General features: G+C 41.6%; 1 protein-coding gene across 2 annotated transcripts in view; it reads right to left on the bottom strand.

Annotated features, from left to right (window-relative positions):
* FERMT1 (fermitin family member 1) overlaps nt 1–20869 on the bottom strand; it is a 39984-nt gene that overhangs the window by 15472 nt on the left and 3643 nt on the right. The window contains exons 1-8 of one of the 2 annotated variants that reach the window (XR_003524885.1): nt 20276–20426; nt 18160–18393; nt 15043–15189; nt 13767–13980; nt 12722–12824; nt 7660–7767; nt 7105–7236; nt 5457–5506 (exon numbers count right to left, since the gene is read on the bottom strand). Coding sequence is in view for 1 of the 2 variants with exons in the window: in XM_027623781.1 (XP_027479582.1) it covers nt 5457–5506; nt 7105–7236; nt 7660–7767; nt 12722–12824; nt 13767–13980; nt 15043–15189; nt 18160–18393; nt 20276–20426 (1139 nt within the window). In the remaining variant the exon portion in view is untranslated. Of the gene's footprint in view, nt 1–5456; nt 5507–7104; nt 7237–7659; nt 7768–12721; nt 12825–13766; nt 13981–15042; nt 15190–18159; nt 18394–20275; nt 20445–20869 lie in introns of those variants that run through there. The other variant, XM_027623781.1, reaches the window with a different exon arrangement.

Below are 20869 nucleotides of genomic sequence, written 5' to 3'. Positions count from 1 at the left end.
GGGACCCTGGGGAAGACACTTCCCTGCCTGGGCCACGTGTACTGCCTCTGTGTGATGGGGACAGTCCAGCCTCCAACTCACAGGGCATCTGTGAGGAGGCGAAGAGGTAATCTCTGAGAGTGCTTATCACAGCACCTGGCATAACTGAAGTGCTCAATAAATTATTATAATTTGAGAAACATCCATGAATCTGGGATATCTGTCACTTCAGTATACTTCTTGGACCTGAAAAGGCTGTCCACGTGGACAGCACAACTTTCAAGGTATCAGGCATACACACTAGATCTAAAAGTAAGCAACCTTTTCTGTAGTTTCCTCTGATCCTTAAGAGAAACCACCATAGAATTCCCAGTGAATCATGGAAATCACAAAAACTTACAGCTAATCTACACAGACTCTACTGTTACTAAAAAAAAAACATTTTTGGGGGAAGATCCCCAAAAGTGAGATCTGTGGGGGCCAGAACACTTTATACTCTGGGCTGGACAAGGTTGGTATTGCCAATGGCAGGTCTCAGTTGGGCCATTCAAAATAGAAAACGTGAGAGAGAGCTGGGGAGTATGGAAAGGGGGTACCGCTGGGCAGAGAAAAGATAATATGAGCTGTCCATGGTTCCGTGGAACAGTGCTGGCCATGGGGGTGAATCAGGGTCTCTCATGCTACAGCAGTGGATTTCTGCATTCAAGAACGAGAGAAAGAGAGGAAGCCTTGTGTTAACCCCACTCATACATACTTTGGGGCAACTTTTTTTTTAAAGATTTTATTTATTTATTTATTTGACAGAGAGAGAGAGAGCACAAGCAAGGGGAGCAGCAGGCAGAGGGCGAGGGAGAAGCAGGCTCCCCTCTGAGCAGGGAGCCTGACACGGGGCTCGATACCAGGACTCTGGGATCATGACCTGAACCGAAGGCAGCCACTTAACCGACTGAGCCACTCAGGTGCCCCTGTTTCCGAGTTTTAAAGGTGTGCAGACAGCATTGTTTTATTATTTTTTAAACTTTGAAGATCTAATTGGCTTTATGAAGTGATTCATAAATTGGGCAGCATCCCACCTGGCAAGTAGAGGGGAGCTCTGAGGAGGGGTACAGAATGGAAAGTTGTCATAGGAAGGAAGGTGGGGCAAGGAAGTTACTAGCAAAAGAAAGGACTGGTCCAGGCAAGGTCACCTTCCACGTGGGGAAGGGCAGGAGGTCTTGTTAGGTGATTACCTCATCTTTTGGGAGATGGAGGGCCCAGGTGACAGAGGACCTCATTGGTGCTGATCAGAAAATTCCCTTCTGACTGATTAAGACTCATTTCTGGGGGAAGCTGAAATTGCAATTAGGTTAGGTATTAAGCCCTAGTTTGGGGACTTGGTCTAAGTGATACTGTTTTGGGCCTGTGGTTTTCTTTTTAACACTTCCCCTGTTTTGAACAGATTCTCAGCTTAACTGAGTGAGGTGATCAAAATTTAGGCAAGAGAGTATTGTTTTAATGGGCAGTATCATTATTGGCAACGCAGTGACAGTGGAAACATTTCCAAATAAGTGCTTCCGAAATGCCCTCTCCACCGCACTAATCTCTTTCAAACATGAATTGTGTTCTCACTCATTTCACAATCACCTTTTCCTTAAAGGAGGGGTGAAGTGTGTTTATTATTTTGAAAGCATTTGCAGGCTGACCACTGATGGCCACCTGTCATCACAGAGAGGTCATAAATTTGGAACACATTCTTTTGAAAAAACAAGAGTGCGCCACTCCCCTTAGAGGTGTTTTTCCATGTGATAACCAGGGTGGGGGGGCCAAAGGTTTTCACGGCCACTCCCTCTTTATGAATCATTATAAAGATTCCACCGTATTTTAGATGTCTTGTATTTATAACGTTGACTCTCCCTGATAATCTCCCATGGCACATTGTGTAAGTCGGCCTGGAACTTCTTTGTTCAAGTAACTTACCTACTTGACTACAGTGATTGATGCAATGAATGGATTTGATGTGTGGCTTCTCTCTCTGTAATCCTCTAGTGGAGCCATTTTATTTATTCCAAAGTAGTCTCTCCAACAGTGGCCACACCTTACAGTTTGGGACATAAATAATTGTTTTTATTATGTAACTTAGTAGTAGGATTATACCTTGTCTGGTTTATATTCAGGGGTTTGTATAAAGTAGAATCTTGAAAGGCTGGTTGGGCAGAAAGTTCTAGACTGATTGTTGTTTTCTCTTAGCACTTTCAAGAGATTTCCTAGCCAAGGGGAAGTCTGCTGCCCACTTAACTGTGCTGCCCACTTAACTGTTTTTCCTTCCTAGGAAATTTGTCTTTTCTCTCTGATTTAAAAGACTTTCTCTTATCAACGGTTGGCCTTAGTAAGATGTGCATTTATAGTGATTTACTTTGCTTGGGATTTATGATTCCTGAATTTAAGGATTTTTGTCTTCAAAAATTATGGAACATTCTTAAGCATTCTTTTTTGAATACTTGCCTCTCTCCCGTATTTTCTTCTAGAACTCGTAGTAGATATATGTTGAAACTTCTCACTCTACCTGTAACATTTTCCATTTCTACCTTTCTGTGTTTTCTATTCAACTGTTTTTATTTTTATTTATTTTAATTATTATTTTTTTTTTAGAGAGAGAGAGTGCACACATGTGAGAGTTGCAGGGGGACAGAGGGAGAGACAGAATCTTAAGCAGGCTCCACGTTCAGTGTAGAGTCTGATGTGGGGCTCGATCTCACAACCCTGAGATCATGACCTGAGCTGAAATCAGGAGTTGGACGCTTAATCTACTGAGCCACTCAGGTGCCCCTCACCTGTGTTTTTAAACTTGACATTCAGCGCACCTATTCAATTTTAAATATCTATGGCTAAATTTTTCCTTCTTTCTTCCTTTTTTTTTTTTTTTTTTTTTAGATTTTATCTATTTATTTGTTTGACGGAGAGCGAGAGAGCACAAGCAGGGAGAGTGGCAGGCAGAGGGAGAAGCAGGACCCTGGGATCATGACCTAAGCTGAAGGCGGATGCTTAACTGACTGAGCCGCCCAGGCGCCTCTCTACGAGTGAATTTTTCATTTCCAGAGTTTCTGTTTGGTTCCTTTTCAATACTGCCTCTTCTCTTTCATGACGATATTTATCTTTTAATTTCCATAAGGATTCTAAACATACTCATTTTATGTTTTTCTCAGATTGTTCTATTACCTAAAATTATTGAAGCTGCTAATCTTCTTGTTTGGTGGGTTGGCTGTCTTTCCTTTCCGACGGTTCATGAGCTCACGTGGTTAGTAGTTTTTATCAGGAGCTCAATTTTTAGGGGCTTATTGTTTCCTCTAGAAGGCCCATGCATGCTAGATTGTGGATATTTCCCTCCAGATATTTTTGTAATTACACTTGCTAGGGCTTCACAGGTTTTGTGGTCCTGGGCCAGTTTCCATTTTATTTTTTTCAGAATTCACTTATCATATAAGACATATAAATTTAGATCTACATCCATGTGTGGCAAAGGACTTGGCTCCAATTTCCTCCAGAGAGACTTTTCATTTCCCCATGTAGGACCCCATGCAAGGATGAACTTCCTCACTGCTTTCTGTCGCAGATGGACAGCTTTTCCACTCCCTGTTAAACAGAGAAGGCCACCCTTGCAAGTTTCTGCCTTTACGCACAGGCTTCAGTCCTTGCCAGTACCTTACAACAGGCCTACAGTGTCATCTCCTCTCACAGGGATTAAAATCCCAGCCCCAAACCATGAGAATCTATGTCATGGCCCAAATCCCTCTCTGCATCTGAGGCTTCATTTGTAGAATTAGATTCCCTCTGCATTTCCTGCAAGCTGGACTTCCCCGGTCTCACCTCAACCTTGTACTTACAATTCTTTTATTTTTACTTTATCCAGCACTCACACATATTTATAGCAAGACTCAAGTTTGCATTAGATCAGATGCATTTAGATCAGTTGTTGGGAACTGTAGTCTACCGTTTATATAGTGGGCTCAATAGATTTTGTTTAGAAAAAAAAGAGCTTCACTGTAAAAAAAAAAAAAAGATTAAAAATGGTTCACAGGACTAGCTCAATGTTCTTCTACTGATAAGGAAAGGAAGCCCAAGGAAATGAAGGGCCTTTAAGGGTCACGCACGCTAAGAAGTAGGAGGAGTGGAGCTCCACTCTCCATTCTCCTTCCCCCCTTCTTGTCTCCTTTCTTCTTTGCTTCCTCCACGAACTGTATTATCTATTAAAGTCAATATCTTCAGACCTTTGGTAGATATAGCAACCACCGTGAAACAGAAGACAATTTTGGGTGTTTGAGCAAAGCAATCACATTAAAGTGAAGTGGATGGAGGGCTTAACTCTGGAATGTCATCTCCTTCACTGAAAACATCTATAGGAAGGGAAGGGTCATTATTTGGTTTGTGAAGAGCCAGATTCGCTCTAGACAGAGAATATGGCAACTTACTTTCTTCACAGAATGATTATTAAAAAATCATAAAGATGTATTCGTGGATTCAAATTATAACTTTTTTTCTGTAGTCTGACTATAACAATATGTGTGGTTGCAACCATTTACGCCATAAAAGTTAAACTAATGATCCCATTGTTTGAGACCACATTAAAAAGAAAAAGAGCAACCCGTAGAAACCTAGTGACAAAAATGATTACTTTTGGATGCTTCTCACTTATACCTGATTCGCTGTTCACTCTTTCTAAGTCTTTCTTTGCATCACGTGTTCCCAAAACAACTTGTGTTTCTTTTCCAGCCAACTGACCCACTGAAGCGTCGGTGTGTTAAGAAAAGTCAATGAACCATAAAGTGACATAAGTAACTGACAGAACTTCAAAGGGGCAATATTCTTTTCATCTTAACACATCCTGGCACCATCACAAATGTTTTCTTTCTTTCCACGAAATAAAAAACTCCTCTGCCTTTTTAAGTTTCAGATTGATCTGAGGTAACTGGGGAGTTTATCAGAAACACTTAACAGGCAAAGGTAGATAAACTGAGGTGACTACGCTGGATAAGCCCAGGACCAAAGTTCTAGGGACAACTGATTTTTCAACCATGAAGGAACCTTCTAATGGTGTCAAGTCCTGAGCCTCACAGATGACCAGTCTAGCATATTTGTTCACTAACTGCTGACACTGGCTGTGTTTACACCACTATTTATTGAGCACGTACTATGAGCCAGGTACCATGCTCAATGCTTCATATATGTTATCTTATTCAGTCCCCCCAATAAACCCAAGAGGAGGTATGTCCCCATTTTATAGATCAGGAAACTGAGGCTCAGGCACATGACAATGCCCAAGGTACCCCAGCTCATATGTGTTGTTGAGCTAGGATTCAGCCCATTGTCTGTCTGATGCCAAAGCTCATGCTCTTACCTTTGAACCAGGAACCTGCCTAGTACGGGTTCAGTTTAAATTCCTGGACTCTTTACCTGGGAGGCTTTGTTAGGAGTAATCCATTTCCCCTTTAAGGGTGACTTACCTAAATAATTTGAGATTATCTGCAAGTTTAGGGATATCAGTAATGTCCTCCTAAGGAAAAACAGATAACATTTCGTAAGTAGTTAATTAGGTGGTATTGATACCCTATACCTGCACTGCCTAATGCTGTAGCCACTCAGCACATGGGGTTATTAAAATGTGAATTAATTAAAATTAAATTAATGAGAAACTCAGTCCCTCCGTCACACAAGCCACATGTCTAGTAGTGACCTTGGTGGAGAGTGGGCGAGGGAGGGGGGTGGGATGGGGTACATGCAGGGGCTTCTGGGTGGCTGGCAAAGTTCTAGTTCTTGATTTGCGTGGTGACTTGGGTGATTATACAAATTTGTTAAGCTGTACACTTTTTCCCCACTTTTCCGTATGTGTCATGTGTCACACAAATGAAAAAAGTTTAAAAAATTGACCAAGCACTACCATTCAAGTTAAAAATTTGAGTTAGAAACTGCTACTGTTATGTACAAACAAAATATTTTACAAATTTTACCTCAGAGGGAGTAAATCGAGCTATGTCTAGTTCACTGATTAACTTCTCAAAAGGAACCCGGTTCAAAGTTCATTCTCCGGTGTAGGCTGGTGTCTACTTTCTAAATGAAAGGCCTATTGTTTAGCATCAAATGAAAATATTGGGGGAGAGACGGGGAATTTTTCATTTATTCTGAGAAGGATCACGATTTATCTATTCAGTGGAGGAAGTCAACAAATGAGAACAAATTCAATGAGCCCTGTGTCTCCTATAAATGTGAGACAGGGCTTTGAATCTCTACAGAATCTTGACCTTTAGTTTGTACGAAGTATTTGCTTTTGCATGATACCAACTTCCCATTTTAAGGAAATTAACCATAAGGAAACATGCATTAAATCCATAAAAATATAGTGACTCATTTTTTATCTCTATTTATATCCAATTACAATAGATCCACCTCTCTGATTCAATGTGCATTAAACTAATAATTACTCCCATGACTGAAGTAGTTAGTTAAACAAAAGGGTGGCACTCAACAGGTGAATCAAACAGGAGAGGCATTCTGCTTATAAAGCCACCACTCAGCCACATTTCATGGATAAGGAGATGACAAAATAGTTGTATGACTTTATGTCTCACCGGAAGATTTTTGTCTATTTCCTGAAGTCAGAAGGGTTCAGGGGCTTTTTAAAGTGTCCCAGAATAAAGGCCCTCACTGTGTCAACCTTGCCCAGTTGCAGTGCATGACTAGGTAAATAGATAATAGGCTTTGTATCCGTGAAGCATCTTGTCCATTCTCACAGCTAGCCATACAACACACTGGGTGGTTCTCTCTAGACCTCAGGGGAGGGACCGCCTCCATATTCCCCACGAGTGAAGACAAGCCATTGGTGGTGGGTGCCTTTGCCTCATACCCCACAGCTTCTCCCTAAGAAATACATATAAATACTGCCATTAACAGCACTGAACATATCTCATTGTCCCTTCCAGAACTGACCTGAGAAAAGCCAGTCAGGTCTTGCTGGCTTTAAGTTTGTGACAAGTATGTTTTCTTTTTTCAAAATCAGACACAAGATTCTTTTATTTCTCATAAAAAAGAGCTCATTTACACATGTCAGTCCATGAGAACACAGCCATGGTTCTGAGTTACCGGAAAAGTTCATACCAAAGCGCTGTCTGCTTTTCCACCTTCTAGGGTCACTTCCAAATTAGAGAGTGCAGCTTCTACTTCGTCCACCTCAGACTCATTTGTAAAATCCTGTGTTTCAGCTGACAGCGACAGTTTGCTAATGTGATACTATGATGCAAACAGAGGTTTTAGAAATGTTATAAACACACATGTATCCATCAGCCCTTTCCTCTTTTTGAAGACAATCCCCCCCGTAGGTCCGAATGTCTCCTGGAAAGAGGTCTCCCTCCTCTGAAGGGAAAATGACATTTTAATCTGAATTATTTTGAGAGGTATGGTAAGTCATGGTCAAACAAAGTCTTCTTCATCACTGGTTCAGCTTGTAGTGGGGATGAGATAAGATTTGCAAGACTAATGCCTTATAGAAGATGGGCGCGTGTGGCGGTTATGAGGAAAATTTTAAATTGAAATGGACTCCCCTCACTTTCAGTCCTTTCTTCAAAGAAAAGAAACAGTATGAAGAAAATGAAACTTGAAGAAAACAAATCTGCTTTGCTTTCTTCCAGAGAGAAGGTACTAGAGTCCCCATACCTGCAGTGCTGCAAAGATCAACATTTCTTCTTCTGTGCAATCAATTTCTTCCAAGAGAATGGCCCACCTGGCTTGTTCATAGAGCTGGTTGATGCGGACAGCATCGTACTAAAGAAAGAAACAGGTAGGTGTGTATGTGTTGGGGGGGGGCACATATTCCTCAGTACGAAAACTCTGGAAACACGGAGGCCATTCCTTGTTAATGCAGTAAACTTTTGCTCAGGTAAGTGAAAGAAATACCTATCTTTCCACTGCCCCAGCTCATTTTACTTCTGAACGTAGAACTTGTTTTGTCAAGATATTTTCTAGAGCTTCTTCAAGGGGCCAAACTGACCCATCTCAGATTCCATTATTTCTCCCTCTCTTTTATCACATTTCTACTGGTAGGAAAAACCATTGTCACCACCTGTCTACGGGACTCTCTTCATCTGGCAAAACTGCAATTCTGTACCGATTAAACCATAACTCCTATTTTTTCCCCCGAGTATACAATTTACCGTATCCTTAAAGGAAAAAAGGTGAGGAAAATATGGAGGAGGAACAGAAAGAGTGCCTAAACAGATTTATCACGGGTTGATAAGCATTCGTTTCTTTTTCCTTTTGCATTAACCTTATACACATGAGAAAAAAGGTGATAGGGGATGTAAAGATCTGTAGCAAGCCCAAATCAGCAAAGAGCATTGCTATCAGGTCAGTGGGAAATCGAGCCTATCATAGAGGTGTGCTCCTTCTCAGCAGCGCCAAAGCAAGACAAATGTGAACCCACATGAGTGGGCCTCGGGAAGCCGGAGGACTAAGAACCTTAAGAGAGCCTGTCTTTGCTTTGTGAACTTTGCGGGGCACAGCACAGGAGCTAGCCCCAGGACCCTCCCCAAACAAACCAAAACAGAACACACATGAGAATATTCACAACAGCGTTGTTCATAACAACTCCGAGCTGGGAACGTTCCAGGGTGCCTAGGCTGGTGCATGGATAAACAAAATGTGGGCCACGTGCACAGGGGGACGCCACTCGGCAGTAAGAAGGAACATGCTATTGATACACGTAAAAACACAGAGGGACCTCAGAAACATGCTGAGTGAAAGAGCCAGACGCACAAGATGGCATACTGTATGAGTCCATCTATGGGAAACTTCTAGAAAAGGCAAACCTGGACACAGAAGGTGGACCAGTGGTGGGCTGGGGCCGGGAGAGCCAAGATTGACCACAGATGGGGTATGAGGAAACTTTTTTGGGTGATGCAAGTGTTTTACTACTGGATTGTGGTGATGGTTGCACAACCATATGAATGTACTACAATCATTATAATAGAATTTTATGGCATGTAAATGATACGGCAATCAAGATACAACTAAAAAAACACACACCACACACGCCAAAAACCAAGCAACCCCTGCCCCCTCCCAAAGACCCCTGCTTCATGAACAGTTTAAAGACAAAATCTAAATAGTATGTGCAGCCACTAAAATTTGAACTGGACTTTCCTATCTGTCTCTGTCTGTCCACCAGTCAGTCACAGTGTCTACAATTCTAACGCTGTAGGAGTTTTAGTGAGAGTAAGTTAAATCACCCAATCAGGCTTTTCTCTCAAATGCAGTCAGTAAAGATTTACAAAAATTAATCAGAGCGTCCACACCTGAACAAACCTAATTCCCCTACCACTCCCCAAAGCCAAATAAAACAATTCCTTGAAAGAATGTTGGTTAAACAAAAGTTGGCCTACATTTGCAAACTGACATTAGGAGAAGAGGATCTAGTCTAGGATGTTATAAAGGACAGGCTAAGCCCTGGCTCCCACTGAGGAACACTGGATTTCTCTGTGGCTGCCAGCGGAACTACGGATTTTCTCCTCTGGAGTCTTGTTCAGGTTCTCCCTGAGGCTCTAGAAGCACATCACAGGTTCCAGGTTTTCACGGGTCATGTATTAACCGCCACCCCAATAGGTCTTTGTCTCTCTGAGAACTCTGTCAGTGGTTTCCCTGACTTAGAGACAAATTTTTCCCCTTGGTGGGGATTGGCTACTCTTGCCCTTCCTTGGCTCTCGATTTCCTTTGTCTTCCGGTTTACTGAAAATAGAAATCCCAGACTGGCGTTCGGCGTCTGCCTTCGGCTCAGGTCATGGTCCCGGGGTCCTGGGATCAAGCCCCGCATAGGGCTCCCTGCTCCGCGGGAAGCCTGCTTCTCCCTCTCCCTCTCCCCCTGCTTGTGTTCCCTCTCTCGCTCTGTCTCTCTCTGTCAAATAAATAAATAAAATCTTAAAAAAAGAAAAGAAAAGAAAAGAAATCCCAGAGTGGGAAGCACATGGTTTCTGCCACCTCCATGGCCTGAATCCCTGTTTCTCCTCATCCAGGCAATTAGGTTAACCCCTCTCTCCTTCCCACAACCACCAATACAAACAAATAACAAGACCTGCTTCCCAGAGTTTCACTCTCTCAAGAAAGGGTTATTCTTGAGATCTAATCACCGAGGATTCCCAATTAGCTGGGAGGCAGGTTTCAGTACCTCCAGGACTCTTATTAAAACTGTTGTGCCTTTTCTCTACTGAACATTTTAAAAAATACTTTGATTATTGGAGTTATAAGTTATTTTTATTCACACAAATGGGGCAAAATAAGAGATAATGAAGGAATTCATTTTGAATGAATTCTAAAGGGACAAAAGAAGGTACAATAAAAGGTCTCCTTCTCTTCCTTGTTCTGGACTGTTTTGTACCTTGTTCTTTTTCATTTGATAATATACCTTGAATATGTTCTACATCAAAAGAAAGCTGATTCTTCTTAGCAACAACACTATATAGGTGTATCATAAGTACTTAACCACTTCCCTCCTGATGGATGTTTAGGTAGTTTCCAATTTTCTTCCTCAAATAATGTAGCAATAACTGTTCTTGTGTACAGACATGTTAATGCACATATTTGAGCCTAACTGTGGCATAAGTACAGTGGAGTGGATTTGCTGTGTCAAAGCTATGTAGAATTGTAATTCTGACAGACATTGCCAAATTGCCTTCCATAAGGATCAGATTAATTTGTACTTTGATCTATAAGCAAGGTACAAGAGAGCCATCTTCCCCACACTCTTGCTAAGATAGTGTATGAAACTTTTTGATCTTTGCCAATACAAGGCTAAAAGCCGTTCTAGTTCCTTTTCTATGAACTACGTGTTCATATTCTTTGCTCATTAGGCTACTGGGTTGTTGGTCTTTTTTTTAATTGATTTCCGGAAGCTCTTTATTAGGGAAATTAGCCTTTTGTTTGTAGTATGTGTTGCAAAGACTTTTTCACTTTGTATATGGCTTTTTGGCATGCATAACATTTATGAAAACACACCTATCGTTTTTTGGATTCTGGATTTTGCATTTTTAAAGTATATTATTTTTGAAATTTTGTATATTCTAGTATTTTTGTAAATCTGAGATTTTTAATCAGTACTTATAACCCTGGTGTCACTGCCTGCCTGCATCTCTCTGCTGAAACCTGGAGAGGAGACGCTCCTTGATTCTACTATACAGTCTGGTTCCCATCTGTAGGTGCCTTGTCTGTTTTACAAGGTTTCATGGGTGCTATCTTTGCTCTTTTTGATTTGATTGTAGATTCTATGAAAACATAAAGCGCATCTTAAGTTTCCATATCCCTCTATCTACCTCGTAGAAACTTGGAACTAAACCTGGTTATATTTATAGCATTCCATACTTTCAAAGGGGGGAGAAGGGAACTCTAAAGTGGTTGGGGATCATTTTTCCTGTGCCCCAAAGCCATATCCCCAAAGCCTGAGTCTTCGGGTCACCTCTGGGTTGATAGCTTCTATTTGGCTGTTAGATTCAAATAGGTTTCGTTCATGAGCCATGTGGAGAGAACTCCTTACCAATTAAGCAAATATGATCATTCACAGCACCCTTGAAAAAAAAAATCAAAACAAAAAAACCCCTCCCTTTTGGGAGAAGCTGTAGAGTAGTTTCTCCTGAAGGTTTTATCAAAGAGCCAAAATTTGCTCATTTGCCATGACTCAGTGGAAGTCAGGCACTCCAGAAACAAGCTAGGTCCAGGGGCATTAAACCAGGATCTAAAACAAAGACTGACCAGGAACAAGGCTTATTTTGAAGAAGATGCCGGTGGGACCGGAGATGCACCTCTGAAGACCAGACTTAACATCGGGAAAAGACAGTGCCACGAGAGGCAGAATCACTGTTGTGGGTGAGAAAGGGGGCACCTGGAGGGCCCGTGACTCAGTTTATATTCTCGACATTTGGCAGGTTAAGTGCTGACTCACAACTCCACAAACAGGCCAGGCAGGGCCAAGGAAGGGGAAGAAATTCAGAGGATTTATTTCACCACTCAGTTGTCCTAGTAAACTTCAGGTGGCAGATGGGCACTTAATGGGAGTTGCTGACCAGCTGGGGTCTTTAGTTTTACAGATGGTCCCTCTTTCTCATCACCGAAGACTTATTCAGCCCTGCCGTGGGGAGTGTGGTGTGCACCATCACGGGGTCCTGGCTTATTCATGAGAGTCTGCTCTTAACCTTGGCTCTGATGCTCCTTCCTTCCTAGAAGGAGATTTCAGCTCTGTGAGCCACTCTCCTCTTGTCCCTTGATTCATGTGGATGGAGAGGGGCAGTGCACACTACGCTGGGCAGGAAGACCCACGAGACTCCTGTTAACTCAGGGGCAGCTGACCATGCTCATTAGAAACTTAAAGACGAAAATCCAAAGACAGTATATATTCATTGGTCTAACCCTGCAGAGCTAAACAGAAGATTATACAAATTAACCCTAATTCTGAGAACTAAATGACTCAATTTTCCACTTCCAGGCCTTCACATTGAAAAAAGGAGAGAGAGAGAAGAGGCAGCTGGTGGCTCAGTCGGTTAAGCATCTGCCTTTGGCTCAGGTCATGATCCTGGGGTCCTGGGATCAAGTCCCGTATCTGGCTCCCTGCTCGGTGGGGAGCCTGCTTCTCTCTCTCTCCCTCTGCCTGCCACTCCCCCTGCCCCCTGCTCATTCTTTCTCTCTCTCTCTCAAATAAATAAAATCTTAAAAAAAAAGAAGATAAAAAGTATCTTACTTTGGGATTCAAGTCAAAGAACGTGTAGTATTTAAATCGTAACAGTAGCTGCTCATCCTCCTGGATGCCTTGTTCCATAAGGGAACGTGAGGAGTCCAGCCAACTAGAAAACAATAGGATGAGTTTTAAAAGTCAATCAATTTTATACACATATATTATAGTATTACCTAATATGTTTATATACATATTTACACTTATATACATGTACTTACATTTATATACATATAGATGTAGATGTACACTACATGTGTGTATGTGTGTGTGTATTTCCTTGAACAAAGTCTGAGTAAGTAATATAACCAAAAACCTGTAAGGGGAGAGGACTTGATAATACCTTATATCTGCATTTTATTTTATAGCTTTTATAACTTTCCAAGTGCTTTTTGTATGTATATTTTGTTTACACTGATACTTAAAATAACCCAGGGAAGGGCCAAGGCAGTTCATATTTTCTCAGTTTTATGGGTGAGAAAATGGAGTCTTAGTGACATTAAGTGCTGTGTTCACGGTCACGTGCCTTGTCGTGGAGCCAGAATGAAAATCTGTACATGCTGACTTTCCGCACTGCCTCTCTTCTACACCAGCTGGTCTGACTCAATGCTGGGTGTATCGTATTGGCTAGAACTTTCTGTAACAATGGAAACAGTCTATATTGCCCTGTCCGATAGAGTACCCACTAGTCCCACGTGGCTACTGAAGATTTAAATGTGGCTAGTGCCACACTTTAATTTTAATTAAATTCAAATTTAAATGTTAATATCCACCTGTGGCTAGTGACTCCTGTATTGGATGGTGCAGTTCTAGAGCTGAAAAATAAATACTGGGTAGTGGTGAGGGGTGGGGAATAAAAGTGAGCAACAGAATTAGCGGGGATGAATGTCATCCAGTCCCATGGAGTGAAGACGGCCTGAATGTCTATTATTCCAGGCTTTGGGGGGAAATAAAGATGACTGAGCTACAATCTCTGGACAGTCCAGTGGGGGTGAGTGAGCCTCATAATAGAGGAACATGGTGAGAGAGAAGCAAAACGGAGCCATGTCCTTACCCTGCATTAAGCTTGGCTTTGTCAACCAGAGACCGAGGCTGGTACATATCAGCCAGCGCTTCTGGTGACTGGGGGGGTTGGCTGAATGCGAGGATGCTGCAGTTTTGTTCTGTCAAAGGGCTGTCGCTGAACCAAGTCATGGTGGAGGATGCCGGCGTTCCATTGATGGGGTCATATGTGGGAGTCATGGTTTTACTGTATAAGCCAGGACTTACTGCAAGGCAAAGGGAAGCATGCACTATGATATGAGATTCGGGGGGGGGAGGGGATCTTTGGAAAAATAGATACTAACATTGCTTATACTAAAATGGATTTTGAATTTAAATGTCTGTAACATTTAAATGAGTTATGACTGATGGGAGAGGAGTTTTTAGCTTCTGGAAAGGCAGAGAACTCACAGGCCGTAAGAGCTTCTAAAACCAACCCAAGCAAATGTTGGGGACTATCTCCTCGTCAATAATTCAAAATTCTATTTCAGCAGTGAGTTTTGGCACCATCAGAGAACAGAAGATCTCACAAGAGTGCATATACAGACTGTATTTTTGGCCCAATCCTTTAAACAAATAATAGTGCTTGCCAATTTTAAGAATCCAGCTAGTTGATGGTTTATAAATCACATGGTCTGTGTAAGGAAAATGCAAAAAATGCTTTTTTATTCTTTGCATTGGAATATACTATGCAAGAAGACTTTTGTTGCAAGCGAGCTAGAAATTGATTTGCTTTTATGTAAAAAGACAAGGATAGTGTCTTTCCAGAATTTTTACCTGCCCACTTGTTACATGCCCGATGCAAAATTTAAATTGAATTCAGGAAAGAGTCACATGAAGAGAGACTCAGGACGAGAAAAGTATTGTTTGAGTGATCCAACTCATCTCTTTTCCTCCCAAACTCACAGCCAATTCCCCTAAAGCTTTGCATTCATCAGCAACATAATATACACAGTTAAAACAATGAGCTATACAGTTGGTAGAGCACGTGACTCTTGATCTCAGGGTCGTGAGTTCAAGCCCCATGCTGGGCATGGAGCCCAGTTAAAAAAAACGAACTATAAAACAAACCTTATTAAAAAAAATTCTGTGAGTTCTAAAATTAATTGCATATCCTTTCTTCCTCACAGGAATCCTGCAATTTTAGTCCTTCTTTGTTTGGGGCAAGGGAGGTGAGGGAAGAGAAGACAAGGGAAAGAGGCGCAGAGGGAAGGCGAGTTCTTGGGATTTAAGAAATCCTTGGATTCAAGAATGAAACACAACAATAAAACAGCTGTCAGGAATCATACCTGGTGGACCTGGAGTCGTCGGAGAACCCTCCAGGTTTAAAATATCTTCAATTATGGGCTCCTTGTTACTTTTGTCTTTTTTTTTCTTCTTTTTAAAATAGTCACCAGAAGGCTTTAACAAGGAAAGTTCTTCTGATCGTCTGATATCTAACAAACAAAGAAATATAAAGAATGAAAAACTATCAAAAAGTAAAAAGAGGGGGCGTCTGGCTGGCTCAGTTGGAGGGGCAAGCGACTCTTGACCTCAGGGTTGTGAGTTGAGCCCCATGTTGGCCATAGAGATTACTAAAAAGAAATAAAATAAAACTTTTAAAAAAAAAAGTAAAAAGAAAATTCCTTCCAAAACCCAGAGTCATGCTGGGCATTTCTCAGGGAATTCCTGAGAAGTAGATGGAACTAAATTATATCCCTTTGGAAGAAATAGAAGGGAACCAGAGACTCCTAAAATTGTGTGTGTGTGTGTGTGTGTGTGTGTGTGTGTGTAGGGGGTATGTGTGTCAAAGAGTGGAGGGAGATTTAGTCTAATAAAATTACTAGTTGTTTTTTAATTTATTATGAAAATATTTCAAAGATATCCAAAGCAAAGGGAATAGTATAATGGTGCCCTCATATTTTTATCAGCCAGCTTCAACCACTACCAGTACTTAGCTGTTCTTGTGTTATCTATTTACTACCCATTTTTCCCTCCCTCTTTCTCTTTTTTCAGTTCTTTTTTCTAAAATAACAACCAAGAACCCCACCTTTTTCTTAATAGAACATAGATCCTGAAAGCCTTTCTCTTACACTGTGCCCAATCGCTAATTTCATCCCTATGGCAGACAGCACTGGTGCCCTGCGCATCTCTTCGCGGCCCTCACCACTTCCGTGCACTCTGAGGCGACTTCCGGTGGCAGCTAGGACAAGCATCTCTCTACCTGAGGGCTTGCTCTGGATGCCACAGTCTGCACTGCCCAAATGCTGATGCAAAAGGCCACACAAGTTCAGAGAGTTAACACTCCCCAAAAGCAGCCCTCAATGACTGACAAGAGTGGCATATTAACACTCCCGCTCCCTCACCCCTTGGGTGGGCTAGTTCTGAGGCATGTTGACATCATCTCCCAAACGCCCCAAATGCGACTGGATTGGTGACACTCTCTTATGGGTGGCCTTCTCTTTCCAGTCTTACTTCCTCACCCCCCAACCAGTGTTTTCTGGAATCACCCCCCACCCTGCCCCAAATAACTGTTTGTCCTTGAATTCTTATCTCAGGGTCTGCTTCTGGAGCACTCAAACCAAGATGATTCCCAGTTTTCTCTATTAGTCAAATATATTTATAACCGCCACTGCTAATCAGAACTCCTGATAACCATTAACCACACTGAGCTGCAATGTGATTCCAAGCAAAAGCTAAGGAATGTGGGTGTTAAGAGTCTGAAAGCAGTTTTCCTGGAGGCAAATGCACTGATGTCACAGGTCCGGCCATTTTTCAGTTCAAACACTGCTTAGTGCCGAGGCTGAGGCTAGCAGTTCGGCTCCAACCTCTTCCCCTGTAACCAAGGGTGCTTGATTGTCAGGTGGCAGCACACACCTGTGCCCATTCCAAATGCATAATTTATACATGAGACCAGGAGATGAATCAGAATTTCCAGTAGGAGCATTAGAAAGAAAACAACCAAGCCAAACCTGCATCTCCAAGCCCAAGATTTGCATCTTTTCTTTGTGAGAAGACCCATCATATTGCTAAATTTGATTTAGCTTCAGTTGAACAGATATAAAAGACAATGATTAGAAATGCCAGGTTGAGCCCTTTAGAACTACTATGAAGATATAATCTGGAAAAGAGAAGAACGTCTGACTGCTTCTATATATTTTGCAGCCTCAAGTTTTTGGTCCCGGCCACAATGTGTGTTTCCAGTCTCCTGTGGACTGGGTTTTATTTAATCATTTCCTTTGTTTTCCAATCCTCATTGGGATATTGCTGGAAACAACGTGCCCTGCTACTTGCCATTTGCCCACCATGCACCAGGGGCACTGCTGGTGAGCTCTGTAATGGAAGGTTCCATTCACTTGTTCACTTAGCAGTTAATGAGCAGCGAACGTGTGCCAGCTGTTGTGCTAGGTGTTAGGAACCTGGGCATGCTCAAGTAATGGTTTCTGTCTTCACCCTATTTAATACCACAGCAGTCCTCACCGACCAACATTGGAACTCCCAATCCTGCATATACTGTTAAGAGTTTTTCTTTTTCTCTCTACCACGTATCTCCTTTTAATATCTTATTTTTAAATTACTTTTACATTCATTCTTTCTTTTGTTTCTGTATGCTAGAATGTCAGCTCAAGAAGCTCAACTATTTTTATTCTAACCAATCCCGAGCACTCGCCACAATGCCTGCCTAATCAGTATATATTTGTTGAAGGAATGAATGAACAGTTTACAGTTTAATGGGGAAGAGAGATTACTCACTCAGATACTGTAAATGCTAAATCTTAGCCTTGGAACCAAAGAATGTACCTACATACTTTCAAAAAGTATAAAACAAGAAAATCTTCATGACACAGGGTTCGCTTCCATTATAGAAGTTCCCCAAATACATGGTTTGGGCAGTGTTGTCCCTAATGACTGTTAAAACCGTAAGAATTAGTTTCCAATCCATAATTAAGTGTACCGTCCTGCTTAAAATAAATTCCACAAATAATTTTTGTGGCTAGAGTATTTACTGTAGTGAAGTGTTAGTAAAGCAATTGAGACACTAAAAAACACCATTATCTCTAAAACAATAAAGATATGTCAGCTCTATGGTGATGATGATGGAATGGAACTTTCTTGTTTGCCTTAAATATAATGATGATATTAGTATGGCTTAGAGGAATGAATTTTTTTTGGGGGGGAATCTTAATGGGTTTGTTTCTTCTGTTTACAGATCTCTTTTGAAATAGTATTAAGCTCTGTGGAAACGAACCTGATTTATTCCAATAATGTTTCATTTGGTTTAACTCTACTTACATGGCTAAAGTCCCCAGAAAAAGCCTGAAAAGTATGCTTCCTAGTAAGGGAAGTGTGGGCGGAAAGCACACATAATTTTCCTGTCCTCCTTGACCAACAGTTCAAAGGGCATGGGGCCCCTCCAGGGTACTCACTCAGGATTTTGCAGATATCACTGACAGCTTTAAAAACCACAGCCGAGAAGCTGACTCGCAACCTCACTGTCTTCACGTTTGGCAGACGGAGGCGAAGCATTTTGTGCTGTGGGGTGAAGAGAAGCTTTGCATCTGCCTGGACCCCACATTTGTCCAGAGTCCAGTGCGTTTTCAGAAGCCAGCAATGTTTCTGTTCCCACCAGAGGGCAAAGTCTGACCAGTCTTGGGATATGTCTGCAAAAATGGAAAATACGATGAAGTGAAACGAGACAGAACTCTGGAGTCCATTCCATTGCGTGCCATTGCGTGCCAGAGCTGAAACATACACATGGTCTTCAGCTCTCCATCTCCTTTTACAACCCAAGGCTCCACAAGCCTGGAACTCTCTTCAAAGTCTCTAAGGTGGCGCAGGTAGAAAACAGAGACTGCACCTTATCATGATTATTTTTGAACACAGTGAAAGGAACAGAAACATACACATTTTGTTCTTGATAAAATAGCTGGAGTTCTTTTCCCTAAAGTCCGTTAGGGGCATGGTCCTTTCCGGGAAAGCCAGGAGCATTTGACTTTAATCAAGATTATTTCCCTACAAGAAATGAATCCTTACACCGCTGCATCACAAAGGAGTATCAGTAACTCCCAAAGTCTGCACAGAAGGACTATAAAGTCGACATTCCCCCCCCCGCTCAATGACCAGCTCTCTTATCAGCACCTCCAGATTCCCAGTTTCCAAAGTGTCTACCTGAGATCAGCTGAATATTCCCTCTCTTAATGTCAGCGTCAACGTGAACTCTCCTCCTTCAATGCTGAGAGCAAACCTGAATCTTTTTCCTTTGTCAATGCTGGAACCAATATTCAATCTTTTATTTGTTTTTTTTTTAAAAAATGTTTCTCTCTTGTTCTCTCACTTTATGTTAGAAAACCTTTCTTTCAATGCTGTTAGTAGAAGTATAAATGCTGTAACTATTTTGGAAAGTCGTATTATGCAGCATTTCCTCTCTGAGCCATACCCCAACAGAAATGCCTCTCTCTACTCTATCTACTCACCAAAGACGTGTAGTATAGCAACCCTATCTGTAAGAGCCTGGAAATGGGAACAACCCAAATGCCCATCACTAGGTAAATGGATAAACTGTGGCATAATCATATGATGGAGTATCACACAGGAATGAGAGTAAACGAACCAAAACTGTATGCAACAATATGGGTAAATCTCACAGACATCACGTTAAGTGACAGAAAGCAGATGCCTAAGAGTATGTCCTCCAGGAGTACACCTATATAGAGTTTAAAAACACGTAAAATTATTCCTATGGTGTTAGAAGTCAGAATAGTGGTTTCCCTTCATGGGGCAGTGCCTGGGAGAGGGGGTCAGATGTGATACTTGGGTGGGGGAAGTCAGTAATATTCTATTTCTTGATCGGAGTGAAAGTTATATGACTGTGAAAATTCATTGAGCAGTACACTTAATGATAAGTGCACTTTTCTGTGTACATATTATACTTTAATGAAGACTTACTTAAAAAAAAAAATCTCTATCTCATTAGTGTAAGTGAAAAGCCAACATCTGGACAACTTTGGGTGGAAGGTAAAAACAAATGAGAGAAAACAGAACACTATTAAGTTTTAGGTCGATCATGTTTCCTGATGTGAAGACTGACCCTTAAAACTTCTCTTTCTTTGTTTAAACAGGAAGAGTAGCAAATGGTGGGTATGTGTTAGAAGACATATTAGCACTGAGCTGACTTTATCACTGAGCAATCAAACGTCAACAAAGAGAACTGACACAGTAATCTAATGCCATGTCACATAAAGTCACTTCAGATGCCACCAGTGGGATGAGCCTGTGGAAACATGGTTTCATACCTACTGAGGAACTTTAGTTTGCCACCAGAGACCCCAGTTTTTACAAGAGTCATTAGGGGGTTCAGTTTATGGCTTTTGTAGGATTCTCTATTTCTCTTCTTCCTGTGGGAGGGGGCTTGTTCTCTGAGCCATTACAAGATAAAAAAAGCAGGAAAACTTAGATGATCAGACAACCTAGATCAGCCATTTACTGTTAGTGCAATAGAGAGGGTTTCAAATATAGGGAAACCATAAAGAAACAGTAACTTACTGATCTGTTCTACTAACTTGAGCATCAACCCCCCAACATGCAGGTCTCCGGACACTCTCAGTGTGACATCTTTCTGCTCCTCCTCGTTTGGATGGTCAACTCTGATGACGAGCTCCCAAGAAGCAGATGCAAAGTCGCTGGATGAGAGCATCGTGGCAAACGCAGGTGTCTGCCGCATAAAAAGGCAGACACAGATCAGAATACAAGAAGGTAGCTGGAGCTTGCCAGGAGACCCTGCAGGGCAAAACTTTTTCTCATTTTAGCCTCTTCTTCAGGAACTCTGCAGGGTTCCCAGTGCCCCATATTAAATTCAACAGCTTATCTTTAAAGACAAAAAGTCCTATAAAGATGGTCTCAAGCCTTCCAAATGTATGGAACTTTATCTGTCCACAGGCACTTGCCTATTTATTTTCCGTGCCTGCCCAATGCATCAGTCATCACTTTCTGTCTCTATTGACTTCTCCTGACTTTCTCTGAACTATTGTGGCAATAGGCAACAAATCGTGGGAATCCTTGATATCTTTAAAAAAAAATCAACTTCATTGAAGTGTAATTTGCATATAACAAAACACAGAGATTTTTTTTTTTTTTAAG

Source organism: Zalophus californianus, chromosome 8 (assembly GCF_009762305.2).
Source record: "Zalophus californianus isolate mZalCal1 chromosome 8, mZalCal1.pri.v2, whole genome shotgun sequence".
Taxonomy (NCBI): Eukaryota; Metazoa; Chordata; class Mammalia; order Carnivora; family Otariidae; genus Zalophus; species Zalophus californianus.
This window is presented reverse-complemented; position numbering and strand designations above follow the sequence as displayed.